This window comes from Gracilinanus agilis, chromosome 2 (genome assembly GCF_016433145.1).
Source record: "Gracilinanus agilis isolate LMUSP501 chromosome 2, AgileGrace, whole genome shotgun sequence".
Taxonomy (NCBI): Eukaryota; Metazoa; Chordata; class Mammalia; order Didelphimorphia; family Didelphidae; genus Gracilinanus; species Gracilinanus agilis.
Window position 1 is genome coordinate 310,074,632 of NC_058131.1, and position 18,523 is coordinate 310,093,154.

Consider the following 18,523-nt stretch of genomic DNA (forward strand, 5'->3'; position numbering starts at 1 on the left):
AGCTCCCAGAATCTACCCACCTGAAAGAGTACAGCTAGTGGTCCTGGAGGAGCTGCAACATCGCTGGAGTGTGTCAGGACTCTGCTGTGAGGACACCCACTTCAGTCCTGCTATTCTCTGAGCCCTGTCTGCCTTAGGTCTCAGTTGAATGTAGATAAGTCCCTCCCTGACCCTGTGGTTTGCCCATAGTCTGGAAGTGTTGAAACCCCTATTCCCATCCTTTACCATAGTTCCCTTAATTAAAGTTGTTACAAACTCTTGTCATTTGCTTGCTAGTTTCCACAGGCCCTTGTCTAGATGCTACAGGGTGATAGTTAGGCCTAACTGTCACTTCTGTCACCAGACATTATCCCTGGCAGTTAAACCCAGTCTCCGTAACTTGTTTGGTCCCCCCTACTGTCCATTCCTGTCTCCCACACACCCTTCTGGACCCACATATAGTATTTATGTTATCTCCCCTGGTTTTCCCCATAAGAATATGTATGAGCATATTTATGCCTCTTTTTATCGAGGCAAAGCCCTGGAAATGTATCAGATAGTGCCCATGAATAGTTGAACACATTGCATAGGAATATAATGGCATATTATAAATATTGGTTTAAGACATGACAAAAGGAACATTTTCTGAGAAATCTGGGAAAATACTTGTGTGAACTAATGTGGAATGAAATAAGAGGCATTGGGAGAGCAATTTGTTCAATGATGACAACATTGTAAAAATAAACTACTTTGAAGACTTAAGAACTCTGATCAGTACAATATCTATCCCTGATTCCAAAAGACCATGTGTACTACCCACCACTTGACATGAAGTATTGGACTAAAAGTGCAGAATAAGACATACCCTAATATTGCCAACAAATAGTTATCCAGCCTCTAATTGAAAACCTCTCATGACTAAGCCAGTACTTTCTGAGGGAGCCTACTTCATCTTGGAAAATTCTAGTTGTTTTGAAATTTTGTTTTTTATCCAAAATTAGAGACTCAGGGTTCTTCAACTTACAACCACAGCCCTACATTTTGAGGTCTAGCAGAATAAGTTAAATCCTTTTTCTATTATGACAGCCCTTCAAATACTTGAAGGCAGCTATTATCATGTGACTCTTCTGTTTTCTAAGCTAAATGCTTCTGGTTCCCTCAACTGATTCTTCTGTGACAAGAATTCTTTTTTTTTTTTTAACCCTTAAATTCTGTGTATTGACGCATAGGTGGAAGAGTGGTAAGGGTGGGCAATGGGGGTCAAGTGACTTGCCCACGGTCACACAACTGGGAAGTGTCTGAGGCCATATTTGAACCTAGGACCTCCCGTCTCTAGGCCTGGCTTTCAATCCACTGAGCTACCCAGCTGCCCCTGACAAGAATTCTTAACTTGAGTTCTCTAAATATGTTTTTTAAGAAATATTTTCATAACTGTTTTTGAATGTAATTGGTTTTCTTTGTAATCTTATGTTTCTTATTTTTTGCATTTAAAAGCATTATTTTGACATTGAGCTATATGTTTGTCCAGACTGCAAAAGGTGACACCCTTCTTTTGTGGCAGGATTTTCAGGCACCTTACCATCATAGTTGCTTTCTTGGACAGTATTTATTGATTTTATGACTACCTTGGATTTATTTTTAGGTTTTATATAACACGATTGATTGATCTTTGAGCTTGTTGACATTTTTTCTTTAAAAAATTATTCTCTAGTCTTGTCTTCCTCTGTTAAACTTTTGTAGTTGATTTTTTTATCCCAGTTTTAAATCTTGGAATTTATTCCTATTAAGGTCCATCTTACCAGATTTCCTTTGTTTTCCCTTGTGAAGATGTTTTTCAATCCTGACTCTGTCATCTATTGTCTTAGCTATTTGTCTCAGGTTTGTGCCATCTGCAAATTTGATAAGCAGGTCATTAGTGTAGTAATCCACTTCTTTAACAAAACTGTTAGAAGATCAAAAGGCCAAGCACACATCTCTGGGACATTTTATTAGAAACTTCCCTCGGGTTTGGGCAAGCTCTGTAACCTTGAATCTTAGTTTTCCAGTTTGTAAAGTGAGAGGGTTGGACTAGATGACAGCTAAGTACTAATGTAATTCTGAATCCACTTAACTATAATAGCTTCCTATTAGGTGTGTAGCACAATAAATATAGCACTAGGCTTGAAGTCAAGAAAACTTAAGTCAAGAAGTTCCAAAATTTTAGATCTGACTAGGTATGTGGACCTGGGCGTGTCACCTTAAAATGGGGATAATAATGGCACATACTTTTTAGGATTGTCTTGGGGTCAAATGAGATAATATTTGTAAAATGTCTAGCATGCAGTGCTTGGTACATAGTAATCACTTGATAAACTTTTCCTTTCCCTTCCTTTCTCCCCTCATCTCTGCATTTTATTTTCAAGACTCACACAAAAAAACTACCCGTTGCTCTCATAAAATAAAATCTAGGCTGCTATGTCTAAAGCATTCCCCTGATTTATGTCTCTCATGACCTTTTTTGGGAGAGAATGAAGTTTTCATGCATGACTAGTTCTGAATAATACCATGTTGCATGTTAGTGTTTACAGTTTCCTCTACATGCCCACAAAGCATCTTTTTAATAACATACCAGAATTTTACTGTGAACCAATCTCTGCATCTCTAAATTGGAACACTAAACTCAAAGTTGTTTTTTTTAAATCAGAACTTTTCTCATCTCCAATAAATTTTTTCCACAGAAGACTGACAACAAGTTTATGATCACATCTAGTTTATTTTAATAAAAGTTTTAATAATCTTTTAAAATACATTGTGATTTCCTTATGAATAATAAAAACACTCCTTTGGCCCAGCAGAACTCTTCCCTTGGAGGAAAGAATTATAGAGAGTGTCTTAAAAGTCTTATTGCAGTCTTCAGTTTTAATAGCAAAACAAAGTAACACTTTATAGTAGCAAAAAATTAGAAACTTAAATGAGTGCCTATCAATCATGGAATACCTGAACTATGGTATAGGAACATAAAGACATATTAGTGCTATATTACAGCTTTGCTTAAAACTACAGTTAAGATACTCTGTATTTAGAGAAAAGAAACTAATCGGCCCTGCTTGATAGCATGACTTTTCTATACCTATAGTTCACTACCTATATATTGAAAAAATAAGCAGTGTTTCACTATTCCTCTGGAGTGAAGTTTGTGTTCTTCTGTTTGTTTCCCTTGATGTGATTGTGGCCATTGTATGAATTGCTTGGTGCTATTTATTTAATTCTACATTTGTATATACAGGTTGTTCTAAATTTCTCTGAAGTCATCATTTCTTGAAGTGAAATAATATTCCCTGTTCATATACCATAGTTCAGCCACCCCACAATTGATGGACACCCATTGGTTTCTAGTTTTTTGCGATTACAAAAAGTGTTATTGGGCTTTTAAATGTTATTATGTGCCAACTCTTAATGCCATGGCACACAGCTCTACATGTAATGTTAAAATGCTCCAGTGAACCCACATTCTGGAAGTAAGATTCCCAGCAATGCCTGAATTGTAGTAATAATAACCCCTAAATTAACCTTTTAGTAATTAAAAATTTTTGTTTTGCAATTTGGTATAGTTGGAATTTGCATTCTTACCACTCTAGCCCATCCTATATACTACTGCCAGAGTAAATTTCCTCAAGCACAGCTGTAACCTTGGGATTCAACCAACTTCAGCAGTTTTCTAGTACCCCTAGGATCAAATATAAAATACTGTGTTAAAATTTATAAGACCATCACAATCTGGCCCCAAATCCCTTTCCAACCTCATTGGACATTATTCCTCTCTCATTTACTCCATAGTCCAATCAAATTTTCTATTCCTCAGACAGGACATTCCATTTCCTATTGCAGTGCCTTTTCATTGACCAGACTGCATGTTGGAATCTCCTCCTTTTACAAACTCTGCAGTCTCTCTTTTTAGGCTCCATCTTTGAAAAGTCTCTGCTAATCCCCCCAACTGCTAGTGCCCTTCTTCCAAATTACCTTGTCTTGAGCTAATTGTATAATTTTGTATTTATTCACTTTCAATTTAAATGTGTATATTTTTACATGTACTCATCTTCTCTATTAGAATGTAAGCTCATTGCGAATAGAAACTCTTTTCTTTGAACTTATATCTCTAGCATCTACCACAGTGCTTGGCATGTAGTAGGCTCTTGAAGAATAGTGGCTGATTGATTGAATCTAAGGTGGAATGATTATTCCTTCCCAAGATTTCACACACTTGTACTTGAGCAACCAGCCCTTTCTAATTTGAGAAGTTCTAATTGTTTTCTTCATTGCTGCTTCTAACATTTGTACAATGAAATCATCTTTAAATCATGTCTAGAATCCATCGGCCAATTGTGCTTTTAGAAAAGAGTGCTTCAGTAGACATTAGGTTCACCACTGTGTCATGTGTCTATACCAAATTTGTGAACTCTTTTGTTTGTGTGAAAATGGAATTAGCTCACCCCTATTCATTCTTTAGACTTTAGCCACCAGGAATATGTTACCCCACCCAACTGAGAATTAAGTGGTGAGGGGGAAGGTCTATGACCCACATGTGTTAGTAAGTGACAAATCAAAAGCAAGTGACTGCCCTGTGGGCAGTCCAAAACAAGGTTGAGGCTGCCCTTTGTCCACATGGAACTGGAGAATGGATGCAGGAAGTGACACAAAGAACTATCTTTTAAATATGATGGTAACTTCCTATGAAGGGAAGTTTTTGCCCTTTGAACTTGGCCTTGGAGGAGCTTGGGTTGAGACCTCAGACTGCTTCCTTTTGAATTGTCATGTGGGTAAGTTAAGGCTGACTCCCTTTCCTTGGTGTTTCTGGAGGCACTAGCCTCTCCAAAGAGGCCTTTTGTCTTAGAGGAGGCCTTGTGGCTAGAAGCCTTGTTTAATTAACCTCTGTGCCCCACCTTTGCTGGGGCCTCTGAACCCTGCCTGGTTTGGGCCTTCAGACCAGGCCGGAGTATGTATTTCATTTTTCCTACATTCACTCTTCCTATTTGTAAATAAACTACCATAAAAGTCATCCTGACTTGGGTCTTTAATTAGAATTGTGGAAATTGATTCCTGGTGATCAGAACTCTTAAATATCCAGTCCAACCATAATTTCTACCTCTTACACTTGTTTGATGCCCTTTTCTCAAATTAAATCTATCTTGACTTCTTAGTAGCATCTGACAATATTGATCCCCTTCTCAGTGGGTTTTCATGTCATTTCTCTCTTGGTTTTACCTCTGTCCTGTCTTACCTTTCTCAATCACCCTTTTTGGCTCATCATTCTCATCATATCTTCAGCGATTGACTTTGTCCTGAATGCCCTTCTTGTTCTACTCTCCTTTGGTAACCTCATCAGCTCCCATTAGTTTAACTGTCATGTTGATGACTTCCCAGGCTTTAATTCCAACATTGATCTCTCCCACAAGCTGCCCATACTACTACTTGTCCGTTGGGTATTTTCAACTAAACATATCATAGATAACTTAAAGTAAATATATTGAAAATAGAATTCATTATTTTTCTTCCAAATCTATTCCTAGTTCTGTTGAGGACACTTTCCCAGTCATCCAGGCTTGGGAGTCATCCTCAACTTTATATTCTATCACCCTATGTATCTAGGCAGTTGCCAAGTTCTGTCATTTCCATGTATCATTCATGTATCCCCTAATCTCCATTTTTAGAGTTATTGCCCTTGTTAAGGTCATGGGAGAGCCTCGGGAAGCCTTTAGAAGATCTCAAATTCAGCCTAAGTATTTTATCTATAATACGGTTCACAAATTGACATCTTTCTTCTTCCTGAAGACCTCTGGTGAAGGGAGTCCAACACTACTTTTTTTTTAAGACCTTTTTGAACCCAGCATCTCCCATTTCTAAGTGTGGCTCTTATCCACTAAGCCACCTTGCTGCCCCTGAGTCTTAATACTTAAGAGAGCACACTTGTATACTCTAATTGTTAAGAAGTTTTTCCTTGTATTGAACAAAAGTTGTTATTTGCAACTTCTAATAATTATTCTTGGGTTCTTTCTTCTAAAGACCAAGCTGCCCTCATTTGTTCTTAATCTACTATTCTCAAAGTTAAACCTCTTAATTTACTTTAACTCATCCTTGTATAATATGATAATACATTGCTCTTAACATCCTGATCATATCTGGATCCCTGTCACTTGGCACAGTGCATGGCCCATAGTGCTTAATAAATGCCTTATTGTTTATCATAAATAACCTCTGTTTAGAATGTGAAATTGTTTTGAGTGATTTTTAAAGAAAAGAAGGTAGTTTCACAGTGTGAAATATTCAGATATTTCTTAATAGTATATACACTTGGAAAAATAAAAATGTTTTTGTTTTTATGCAGACTGTTGCGACTTCAGCATATTGTCCTAGAAAAGGAGGCATAACTATTTATGCTGAGCCAGATGTACAAACAGAAAGGTATGATTGACAATTCAGGAAAGTTTCTTTATAGAACTAATTTTAGCTATCTTGATTTTATTAGTGGGTAGGTGATGCAATGGATAGAGCACTGGGCTTGGAATCAGGAAGACTCATCTTCATGAGTTCAAATCTCACCTCAGACACTAGCTGTGTGACTCTGGGCAAAGCCACTTAACCATGTTTGCCTCAGTTCTTCTTCTGTAAAATGAGCTGGAGAAGGAAATGGCAACCACTCCAAGTAACTTTGCCAAGAAATGGGGATGCAAAGAGTTGGACACAACAGAAAGAACTGAACAACCAAAAAATTTCATAAGAGGTACTAGACTATACAAGAAACTTTCTGCTTCCAAAAAGTGTAAAGGATATATTCTAGTAACTATAGACCAATAAATAAGCTTAGTGTTGATGCTCAGTAAAATTCTCAAACAGATTAGTAAATAGGTATTTTTTGAGCATTTAGAAACCAGAGAATTTACTATCATTTCATTCAAATTTCTCACTTTCTTATGAGCTTAATAAGTTGGAACATTCATGGAATACCATAGATAAAATAATAGCTGATATGTATATAATGCTTAGTACATATAAAGCATTAGTTTATATTGATTGCTGTGAAACAAACGACAGTCTCTTGAGTAATCTAGATAAGTGCTATTAAGCAGTTTAGCAATTAATTGAATAACTAAGAGTATTAATTAATGGATCTATATGTACATAGACCCTTCAGTCTTTATTTAAGGGATGCTAGATGGCTCTAGGCTTGACCCTGTCCTTAACATTATTTTTATAAGTGCCTTCAACAAACACATAATCGGGGTCCTTGATAAATTTACAGATAACACTCAAAGCAGGAAAGGATAATATGATAAAAAATAGAGTCAAGATTTTAAAATTTGAAAGTCTGGAACTATGTGCTAAAACCAGGAAAATGAAATATAAATACAAAGGATACATAAATTCTTAAACTAGAACTTAATGATGTAACTCAGCAAAGGTTTGTACTGATAGGTATTGAGGGGCGATATAAAAGTGAACAACACGGTTCCTACCTCCACCATCCTCTTCTGAGAGTGGGTTGGAGGGAGTGAAGAAGAGACACAAATAACTGTAAAACAAGTTAAACATTATAAAAGAGATGTAGACATAGTGCCCATGGGAACAAAGTAGAGGATGTCACATAGAAAAAAATGCTTATTCATTATTGATCTATCTGTTTTGACAAAGATAATGTAATAGAAGTCAGATTTTCAGTTGATCTCAGACTTATTATGAGCCAATATTTCTTGACATATGCTTTTAAAAATTGGCATAATATTAAACTATTAATAGAAGTAAAATATCCATATCTGGAGCAACAGGTGGATGCAGCCCCAAGCCTAGAGACAAGAGGAACTGAGTTCAAATCTGGCCTTAGACATTTCCTAGTTATGTGACCCTTGACAAGTCATTTAACCCCAGTTACCTATCCCTTGCAGCTGTTCTGCCTTAGAACCAATGCTTAGTATTGCTAATAATTTAGTGCTGCCCGTAGTACCTCTAAGGTTCAGTGTCTTACTATGTTAGAGCTATTAACAAATGATAGTGAGTTCAAATGGTGATAGAATGATAAGGGATTGAACTAGAAGTGGAAGGGATTGTTTACGAAAGACACATGCACAAATCACTATAGCACATCATTTATGAGAGAAGCACATTAAAACTAGAAGAGATCCCACAGGGTCAGATGTAGCCAGCAAAGCCTATGTAACAGAAGTGTCATTTGAATAAGGCCTGGAAAGATGGAGGAACATTTTTTTTTTGTAGAAATTTTGGATGGCATGAGTGTAAGAAAGCACTTTAAAGGAGCAGTCACTGTCTGATTTAGCTGGATTATCAGTTTTATCAGATAAGTGAAGTGGTGATTTACTTTTTTTAAAGCTATTTTCAGTGTTTTTGACATGTATATTTATAAAATGTTCTCATATGAACTTTCTTTTTAAATTTCTAGTTCATGTCAGAAGTTAAATGAAAAACAATTCAAATTGACATTAAAGAAGAAATATGATGAAAAAAATGGCTGTGTAAAGTAAGGAATTTTCTCTAGTGATTAGACAGTTTTAAAGTTTAGATTAGACAGATTTAAAGCTTAATAATGGCATAAAAACTTGAATTTTGCACAAGGTTTAACACTGAGAATCAACTCTATATTTCTATTGGGAGAAATAGTACGTACTATATACAGAACATATAATAATTTTGGTTTCTGTTTTTTCCCCATAGTTAAGCCATTTTTCTCCTACTGTTTTAATTCTGTTTCTTATTGCTAAAGTTCTTTGAGTAAAATAGTTATGAGTTGTTTCTTAGTATAATGGATGAGTGTGTTAAAATGTGTAGTTGCAAAACTGTTAAGTGTAGCTCATTTATTGGTTCTTTTGGATTTTTTTCAGCAGCAGTATAACATGGTTATCTTTGCTATTGATTTCTGTGGTTTTTGAGTTTTCACTTTTTTCCCCAGGTTGTCTGGAGTGAAAGAGAATTGATCACTGAGATAAATTCTACTGCTTACATATTCTAAAGGCTCTCTTATGGTGAAGTTAATTCCTCATAATTTGGAGCTATAGATAATTCTACATCCCTTCAAAATATTTATTTGAAAATGACTTAAATACAATTTACGTTTTGAAAATAACTAAGCTTTTTTTCTTATGAAAAAGAAAGTTTTACATTTTTATCAATTAGCCAGATATTAAAAAAAAACAATTTATTGCAGGTTAATTGTAATTTAATGATGCATTTTTTTTGAGTGAGGATCCAGGTTGGGGGGAGGGATGAATATACCTTTGTCGACGAATATACCTTTGTCATGATGTGTCTGTGCTCCTTAAGTTTCTCTTTGCTTCTTTCCGTAGGTGACATAGGTTCAAGGTCCCCACAAAAATGAGTTGTTTGGTTGACAGTTTAGTAACTGACCTTCCTGTTCCTCATTTTTCACATTAATAAAAGAAAGGAATAGATTACATAATCTCTAAGGACCCTTCTACTTCCAAAGATTCTATGATTTGTAGCTTTATGATACACAGATCCTTTTTGAATGCCATTTAGTTGGTGTTAAAATAATTGAATTAAAAACACAAGAATAATCTTAAATTGTCATTTTAATTTAATATTTTATAGGTTGCTGCAGTTTTTAAATCCTGATCCTTTGAAAACTGATGGTATCCATGACATACAGCAGGTACTCCAAGGACACAAAATTTAGTGAAAATATTTTTTTGCTTATGTTTATATTACCATCACCTCTTTGCTTTTAGATTTGAGAATATGGGAGAAAGCATTATGTTTTTAAAAAAGAAGGGTGGATATGAGCATTCAACATGAAAGCTCCGCTACTCCTTTCTCCTTTAAGGAGCAGTAATATTAATTTAATTTGATTAAAGTGATTTCTCCTCTATGTGGTGGTGAATTCTGTCTTTTTTGTGCATCTTCATTTGTGATCATCTTTAAACACAGCTAATTATCAATTTTGTTCTCCTTCATCAGTTGCAGAAATCAAAATCTGGCATCCTACAGCCTTCTGTTGTTCTGAGAAACAAAATTGAACCCTGTTCGTTTGAAACTGCACCACTTTCAATAGATTTGAAAAAGGTAAAAAATATTTTTAAAACACACGGCAGTGTTATATTGTGATGGTATTTAGTTCTTTAGATGACATTATATGACTTTCACATGATTAATTTTTAATTCCATCAATGCTTCAGAGTTGCTAAGAGGGAAGTGCTTTTTAAACCTTAAATTATATATGTATGAGCAAGAGTTGCTATTTTTTTTTGAGTGTACATAATGAATTCGTTAGAAGCCAGATCAAAAGCTACCATTCTCAGCTCTTGGGATCTTTTACTGTTTGTTTGAGTAGACTAGAACTAAGTGTGTTGACTATCCTGGGAAGACTTTGAGACTGGAATTGACACAGATTTTTCTCCTTGACCTCAAGAAAGTTTCCTAGTTTGATTGAACTTTCTCTGCTTTTCTTTCTTGCCCCATAAAGACAGGAAAGCAAGAAAAAAGCTATTTGAAGCAGAGGGGTAGATAGTATGGGACTGATATGCTCCAAAGCAAATTAAGATTAAGAACTTAAGTTATTTCATTATTCAGATAAAAGTGTCTAACTAGCTAAAAGCTCACCTGCATGGTGAACCTCTTTTAACACAGAGGCAAGAGGAAGAAATATAACCCAGAAATGGTTTGAGTATGGAAAACCTTATGAAAGACAAAGAGATATGCTAGGAAAAGTATAGTTGAATGACTTCCATCTTCAGCATTAGTTGTGTGACCATGGACAAATCACTTGACCTCTTTGAGTCTCCTCATTTATTTAATGAGGAAAATATTTGCACTATAAAATAAGGATATGTGATACTGTCTACTTCACTAGAGTAGTTGTGAGTGAAAAAATTTGATAAATACCATATTAATAAGAGTTATTTTTAGTATTACTCTTTTGTAAAAATTATTTATTACATTTAAGTCTCCAGGTATGCTTTTTTTAACGAAAGAGCAAGAAATATATTTTATTTTCCTCCAATTATATGCAAAAAAATTTTTAACATTTGTTGTTTTTTTTTAAATTTTTAAAATTTTTTAATGCATATTTCATTTTGTATCACTTTGTATAAGTATTTTCCAGGTTTTTCTGAACTCTGCTCATCATTTCTTATAGCACAATACAAAAATATAAATTACCTAGATTAACAAAAAAAGGAAATAGAATACTTAAATAATCTCATCTCAGAAAAAGAAATTGCTATGCCAAAGGGCTACAAAAGAATGTATACCTTTTGAACCAGTAATACCACTTCTAGGTCTGTATCCCACAGAGATTTTAAAAAATGGGAAAGGGCCTGTTTATACAAAAATATTTATAACTCCTCTTCTTGTGATGGCAGAGAATTGAAAGCTAAAGGGATGTCCTCATTTGAGGAATGGCTGAATAATTCGTGGTATATGATGCTGATGGTGTACTATTGTACTATAAGGAATGATGAACAGGATGATTTCAAAAAGAACTGGAAAGATCTACATGAACTGATGCAGAGTGAAATAAGCAGAACCAGGAAAAAAACTGTACAGAGTAACAGCAATATTGAAGAATGATCAAATGTGATAGATTTTGCTACTAACAGCAATATAATGATCCAAGACAATTCTGAGAGACTTCTGAAAAAGAATACTGTCTACCTCCAGAGAAAAAACTATTGGAGTGTAAATGCAGTTGAAAATATATTATTTATTACTTGTTTATTTGAGTACATGTTTTGGGGTTTTGGTTTTATAAGATTATTCACGTATAAAAATGGATAATATAGAAATAATGTTTTGCATTAACAACATGTATAACCAGATTGAATTGCTTGCCAGCTCCAGGGTGGGGAGGGAGGAGGAGAGGGTAGGGAGGTAATATGGATTGTATAACTTGAGAAAACTTATGTGGAAATTTATTAAAATAAAACAATTTTTAAGAGAAAAAAATTGAACAAGCCATCAAAGAACTCCCAAGAAAAAATCACTAGGTCCAGATGAACTCAAAAATGAATTCTATCAAACATTTAAAGAACAGTTAATCCCAATACTATACAAACTATTTGGCAAAATAGGCAAAGGAAGAGTCCTATGAAATTCCTTTTATGACACAGATGGTACTGATACCTAAGCCCAGAAGAACAACAACAGAGAAAGAAAATTACAGACCAATTTCCTTAATGAATATCAATGCAAAAAGCTTAAATAAAATACTAGCAAAGAGACCAGAACAATATATCACAAGGATCATCCACTATGGCCATGTGGGACTTATGCCAGGAATGCAAAGCTGGTTTAATATTAGGAAAACTATCAGCATAACTGACCTTATCAGTAACCAAACTAACATGATTATCTCAGTAGATGCAGAAAAAGCCTTCTACAAAATACAACACCCATTCCAATTAAAAACACTAGAAAACATAGGAATAAATGAACCATTCCTTAATATGATGAGAAATATCTAAAACCATCAGCAAATATCATCTGCAGTGGGTATAAGTTAGAAACCTTCCCAGTAAGATCATATATGAAGCGCAGGGTTCCCTATTATCAGCACTGTTTTTTAAAACTGTACTAGAAATGTTAGCTTTAGCGATAAGAAAAGGAAATTGAAGGAATTAAAATAGGCAATGAGGAAACTAAACTATTGCTCTTTTTGGATGATATATGATGGTATACTTAAAGAATCCTAGAGAATCAACTAAAGTAGTTGAAATAATAATTTTAGCAAAGATGCAGAATACAAAATAAACCTACATAAATCATCAGCATTTCTACATATTGCCAACAGCAAGAGATAGAAGGAGAAATTCCATTTAAAATAACACTAGAAGGGGCAACTGGGTAGCTCAGTGGATTGAGAGTCAGGTCTAGAGACAGGAGGTCCTAGGTTCAAATCCGGTCTCAGACACTTCCCAGCTCTGTGACCCTGGGCAAGTCACTTGACCCCCATTGCGCACCCTTACCACTCTTCCACCTATGAGCCAATACACAGAAGTTAAGGGTTAAAAAAAATAACACTAGAACGGGAGTAGCTGGTTGGCTTAGTGGATTGAGGGCCAGGCGAGAGACAGGAGGTCCTAGATTCAAATTTGGCCTCAGATACTTCCTAACCATGTGACCTTGGGCAAGTCACTTAACCCCCATTGCCTAGCTATTACTGCTCTTCTGCCTTGGAACCAATACACAGTATTGATTCCAAGATGGAAGGTAAGGCTTTAAAAAAAAAGATTTAACACTAGACCAGTGATTCCCAAAGTGGAGAGTGATCCAGGGGAGCAGTGATGGCCACAGGTGCACTTATCTTTCCTATTAATTGCTATTAAAGTTTAAAAAAATTAATTTCCAGGGGGCTAAGTAATATTTTTTCTGGAAAGGGGACGGTAGGCCAAAAAAGTTTGGGAACCACTGCACTAGACAATATAAAATACTTTGCCAAGACAAATTTAGGAATTATATGAACACAATTGCAAAACACTTTTCACACAAATAAAGTCAGATGTAAACAATTGGAAAAGCATTAATTGCTCATATGTAGGCCAAGCTAATATAATAAAAATGATGATTTTTGCCTAAATTAACTTAATCAGTGCCATACCAATCAAACTACCAAAAAAACTGTTATAGACCTAGAAAAAAAATAACAAAATTCATTTGGAAGAACAAGAGATAAAGAAGGTCAAGGGAATTTTTTAAAGTGAAGAATGGTGGCCTCGCAGTACCAGATCTCATACTTGTATTATGAAGCAATAATTATCAAAACAATCTAGGGGGCAGCTGGGTAGCTCAGTGGAGTGAGAGCCAGGCCTAGAGACAGGAGGTCCTAGGTTCAAAGCTGGCCTCAGCCACTTCCCAGCTGTGTGACCCTGGGCAAGTCACTTGACCCCCATTGCCCACCCTTACCAATCTTCCACCTATGAGACAATACATCGAAGTACAAGGGTTTAAAAAAAACCAACAATCTAGTATTGGCTATTTCATTACAATCATATGCCACAACTTACTCAGCAATTCCTCAATTGATGGAAACCCCCCCCCTCACTTTCCCATTCTTTGCCACCACAAAAGAAACTGCTATAAATTTTTTTGTACATATAAGTCCTTTTCCTTTTTTTTTTTTTTAATCTTTTTGGGATATAGACCTAGTAATGGTATTGCTGGGTCGTCGAAGGTTTTGTATTGTTTTATAGCTCTTTGGGCATTGATCCAAATTGCTCCCCAGAATGGTTGAATCAGTTCACAACTGCTCCCAGCAGTGCATTAGTGTCCTTAATATTGCTCTTAAATAATAAAAGATTCAGAATGAGTCTGCATCTTCAACTTTGAAGAAATATTATAGTTAGAATATATAGTGATCGTTGAACATTAAGGTGAACAAGTTACTTCTAATATCCTCAGAGAACAAAACTTCATTTAACAAAGTCCTGGCCTTACCTACCAATGGATAATCATTGGAAAAAGAGGAAAAGATGGCAATGAATCTCACCTCTGTCACTGTGTGTGCCCATGGGTAAATTGATTAACTTTGAACACTCATTTCCCTGTATAAAATGGGGTTAATATCTATCAACCGCTAGCCTTATCATAAGAAAAATACTTTATAATTTTAAAGTGCTATAGAAATAGGGATTATTTATTATTATTTCTAGGCTGGAATAGTCTGTCATCTGAGGGTGCTGTCATGTTTCAATCATATATTCATTCATCACTAGACTGCTCACTGTCTCTAGGGTGATATGAACATCCTCCACATTGGTGGCTAACAGTTGATCACAAACTTAAGTTCTTTCCATATCATAGGTCAGTGATGGGCAAATCACTGCCTTAAACATTTTAAGCATTTGCTTAGTTGGGCAAATTATGGCCTGGATCTGGTCCGTGGGGAATAGTTTGCCCATCACTGTCCTAGGTTGTTATTAGTCTGGGTCAGATAGCTTGACCTCTTTGAAGATCACCAAGATACCTTTTTTATTCTCACTTCTTAATTTCATTATATTTCAATTCATTTCATTATAATCCCATTTTCATTTTGAAAAGGTCTGTGTTTTTTTTTATGGTAAAAGACAAAGTACAGGTTACTATTCTTACAATGTAAGATCCCTCCTCTGCTAAGACTGTTGGTGTCATTGAAGTATTTGGGAGTTTCATAGTCAAAACATAATCAGAGGCATAGTATGTATAATAGTTTTTCCATTCTGTCTAAGCCTGTCTTTTTGGCTTTGGCAAATTTCAGGTATCCTAATAATAAAAGAGCTTGGGTTGTGCAATCCAGTAAAATCAGTTTTGTTTCTAATTCAGAATTTCTCTTGGTTACAATATGTTTATTTTTATGATCTGAGATAAAGTTAGAAGGATTGGCTCATCTTTCAGAATATAGTCACTTAGTTTAGGTTGTCATACCTTCTTCCAGAATTCTATAGTGATTGTTGGTGATATTTCTGGCATGAATAGCTACTTTTATAACAACGAATTTGTTTCTGAGTTAGAAAATTATATATGTTCATATAAAAGGTGTTGTGTTTTTTTCTCATTTGCATGTCGCTTGATTTTTTTCTAGAATTGTGACTTCCTAGGATAGTTTATGAGATTTGTGGTGTAGAACATGACTTTCAAACATTCTAAGGAATTCTAATTTTGAGGGTTCAAATAAACTGTTCTTGCTCTTATTTCTAAGATACATTATATTAAAACTGAAGTAGAATTTTTTAAGCTGTGATGGCAGTCCAATTTCATTATGAAGGATAACGTGAAGAATGATAAAGATTAGATATTATACTCCAAAATACAATTCTCAAAGTAGCTCTTAATTCATATTGATAAATTGAAATTTATTTTTTACAAGTATATAATTTGAAAATATGTAATTGGGTAATTAACAAATTAAACATAAAATATATAAAAGCAAAATATATAAATTTGTAAATATGTGATTCATATAGGTAAAGTAGTAGTGTGTTTAAAAATGATTGTTTTCAGACAAAAATAGAGCTTTTGAAATGGGCAGAATGTTTTTCATAAGTTGCTTTTTTTAAAAAAGGAATTTAAGAGAACCCTCAAGATCATTTAATCCAATTACTCTGTTTTACCAGTGAGAAAATCCAGACTCATAAGGTTGAATAATTTGTTAATGATCGCACAAGTAGGAACAGAGTCGGGACAAAAAATAAACTTCACTGCCATCCTTAAAATGTTTCTTTTATGCTTAAGCATTCTGGAGCATGTATTAAGATGACCAAATTAACCATTTTATATAAGATTCCCCCCCCAAAAAAAAAGAATACCGTTTTTGGCCAAATTTTCCCTTTCAGTCTCTCTTTGTGTGTGTGTATGTGTTTTGTTTTTAAACCCTTTTCTTCTGTCTTAGAATCAATACTCTGTATTGGTTCTAAGGCAAACGAGTGTCATGGGCTAAGCAATGAAGGTTTAAGTGACTTGCTCAGAGTCACGTAGTTAAGAAATGTCTGAAGCCAGATAAGAACTGTTCTTCCCATCCCTGGGACTGGCTCTCAATCCACTGAACCACCTAGCTGCCCCCTCAGTCTGTCTGTTAAATTTGAAAAATTTGTACATCCTAATGAAGTCTCTGGTTCTAAATTCATATCTTTAGCTTAATTTTATGATATTAGAATATTTAAAGAGGGAGTATAAAGTATTTTATCAGTACTATGCTACACTATATCTTTTTGTTTTCATTAATTGGCTTTTATTCTTCTTTTCTAGATACTTCGAAAAAATAAGTTTCTGGGACCTAATCACACTGAGTCTTATTGCTGGCCTCCAATAGCTCGTGGATGTGATGTGGTGGTTGTATCTCATCATGGAAATGATCCTCTCTTATATATTCCACCAATGCTTACATTTTTGCATACCGGGGGCTGCTATAAGTCATTACCAAGTAGAAATGGAGTGAGTTGGAAACTTTGTTTTACAATTAAAAAATTAAATGTTTATTTTAAAATTCAGGTTCAGAGTTGTTAAAGTCCAAAGTTAAGACTAAAAAAACCTTGCTCCAAACCCATCCAGAACTATATCTTTCACTTGTGACATAATTCCAGCTTTTTATTTTCTTCACTGCTAGTTGTCGTCTTCACTGGGCATCTGTTTTGCCTGCAGAATTTTTGGCTCTTGGTTGCTTGAGGTGTCATGGAATTGAAAGCCACTGGGAAAAATAAAGAGTATGCAATATGAAAAAGTCTGTGGGCAGAGGTGATAAAGAGATTGGGTGGAAGAATTGAAGTTTTGGAGGTCATCCCAGAAGGTTAATTGGGATGCTTCCTAAAAATGTCACTGAGGTACTGATTCATTTTCTCATCCTGGAATGGAGGGTGCCACCTTTGGTTCCAAAGGCTATGCCATTAGAGCCCAAACTTTGGGTGCTAAATCTGTAAAGGTTCAGACAGAGGGCCAGTAGTGAGCTCAGAGAAATTCAGAGGTTTATTTCACTATGATGGTTATAGGTCAGGGATTTTTAAGGCACAATTCTCCAAAGTACTGCATTTGGCTTCAGTAGTGGGTGCTGTACCTTTAAAGTTGCCATTAAGGAGTGGAAAGGCTTGACAGGCAGTAGTAAGCAAGTTATAATTGACATTGTGAAGGACAAGTGATTTACTAATATTTGGTAGCAAATTATATTTTGTAAAGAATTGTTAAAGCTTGTCTATCTAATATGCAGAAAATTAATTGGAAAGATTTGAAGTAATGTTTCTTAAAGTTTAAATTACTTTTTCCATGATATCTCTGCCTCTAAGGCCTCTTGTGATTCTCCTGAGGTTAAGTCTTTCTTAGTCTTTCCCTAATGAAAATGTGGAGAAGTTATTTTAGCCTTTGGGGGCTTTAACAATGGAGTTCGACTATGGGGAAGGGGATTGGAAGAAGCTTATTTCTGGCTTTTTATCAGAGGTTTGAGAAAGTACAGTAGGAAGGCTCCTTTCAGCAGAACTATTTGGTTCTTTGTCATTAATCACTTTCTAAATAGTTATCTTAGAAGTTTATGCGTTGGTTCAAAAAACTATGTTGAAAAGTCATGGATATAGTGGGGGGAGGGGTGGAAGGACTAATGGTCAGGCCTGGCTTGATTACATATCTGATAGAATCTCTGTAGCCTGAAGCAGGTCAGGATATACCCCTTTATAGGGATATAGGCCTCCATTTCTTTTGAATGTAAAACAAGTGAGTTGTACTATGGGATCTTGCAGATCCCTTTAAGCTTTATTTTCATTTGTATCTAACTTATGATAGAATATTCAGATGCTAGATTTATTTTACTTTACTATGTCTAATTCCCATTCCTTGGAAGTGATTTTTTTTCTGAATCTATAGGTATATCCTTTTAAAGTTTGATCCAGAATTAAATGAAATATTTCTTTTTTGTTTTTTCAGCCATTAGCAGTAATTGTATGCCCTGGATGGAAAAAAGCTCAGCACATATTTGAACTACTAGAAGAATATGGTAGATGTTCAAGGCCTCTTCATCCTATGTTATTAATAATTGGACTTAACAAAGAAGAAGCTCAAAATATGAAGTTTCAGAGGGGATGTAAGTATA

The 18,523-nt window shown here is 35.1% G+C and overlaps 1 protein-coding gene across 1 annotated transcript in view; it reads left to right on the forward strand.

The window, feature by feature from the left end:
* The window catches only part of TDRD12 (tudor domain containing 12), a 63,320-nt gene that overhangs the window by 22,431 nt on the left and 22,366 nt on the right, over positions 1 to 18,523 (forward strand). The window contains exons 9-14 of the mRNA XM_044661446.1: positions 6,341 to 6,417; positions 8,408 to 8,485; positions 9,574 to 9,634; positions 9,940 to 10,044; positions 16,699 to 16,884; positions 18,358 to 18,514. Of these exons, the coding sequence (XP_044517381.1) occupies positions 6,341 to 6,417; positions 8,408 to 8,485; positions 9,574 to 9,634; positions 9,940 to 10,044; positions 16,699 to 16,884; positions 18,358 to 18,514 (664 nt within the window). The remainder of the gene's footprint in view (positions 1 to 6,340; positions 6,418 to 8,407; positions 8,486 to 9,573; positions 9,635 to 9,939; positions 10,045 to 16,698; positions 16,885 to 18,357; positions 18,515 to 18,523) is intronic.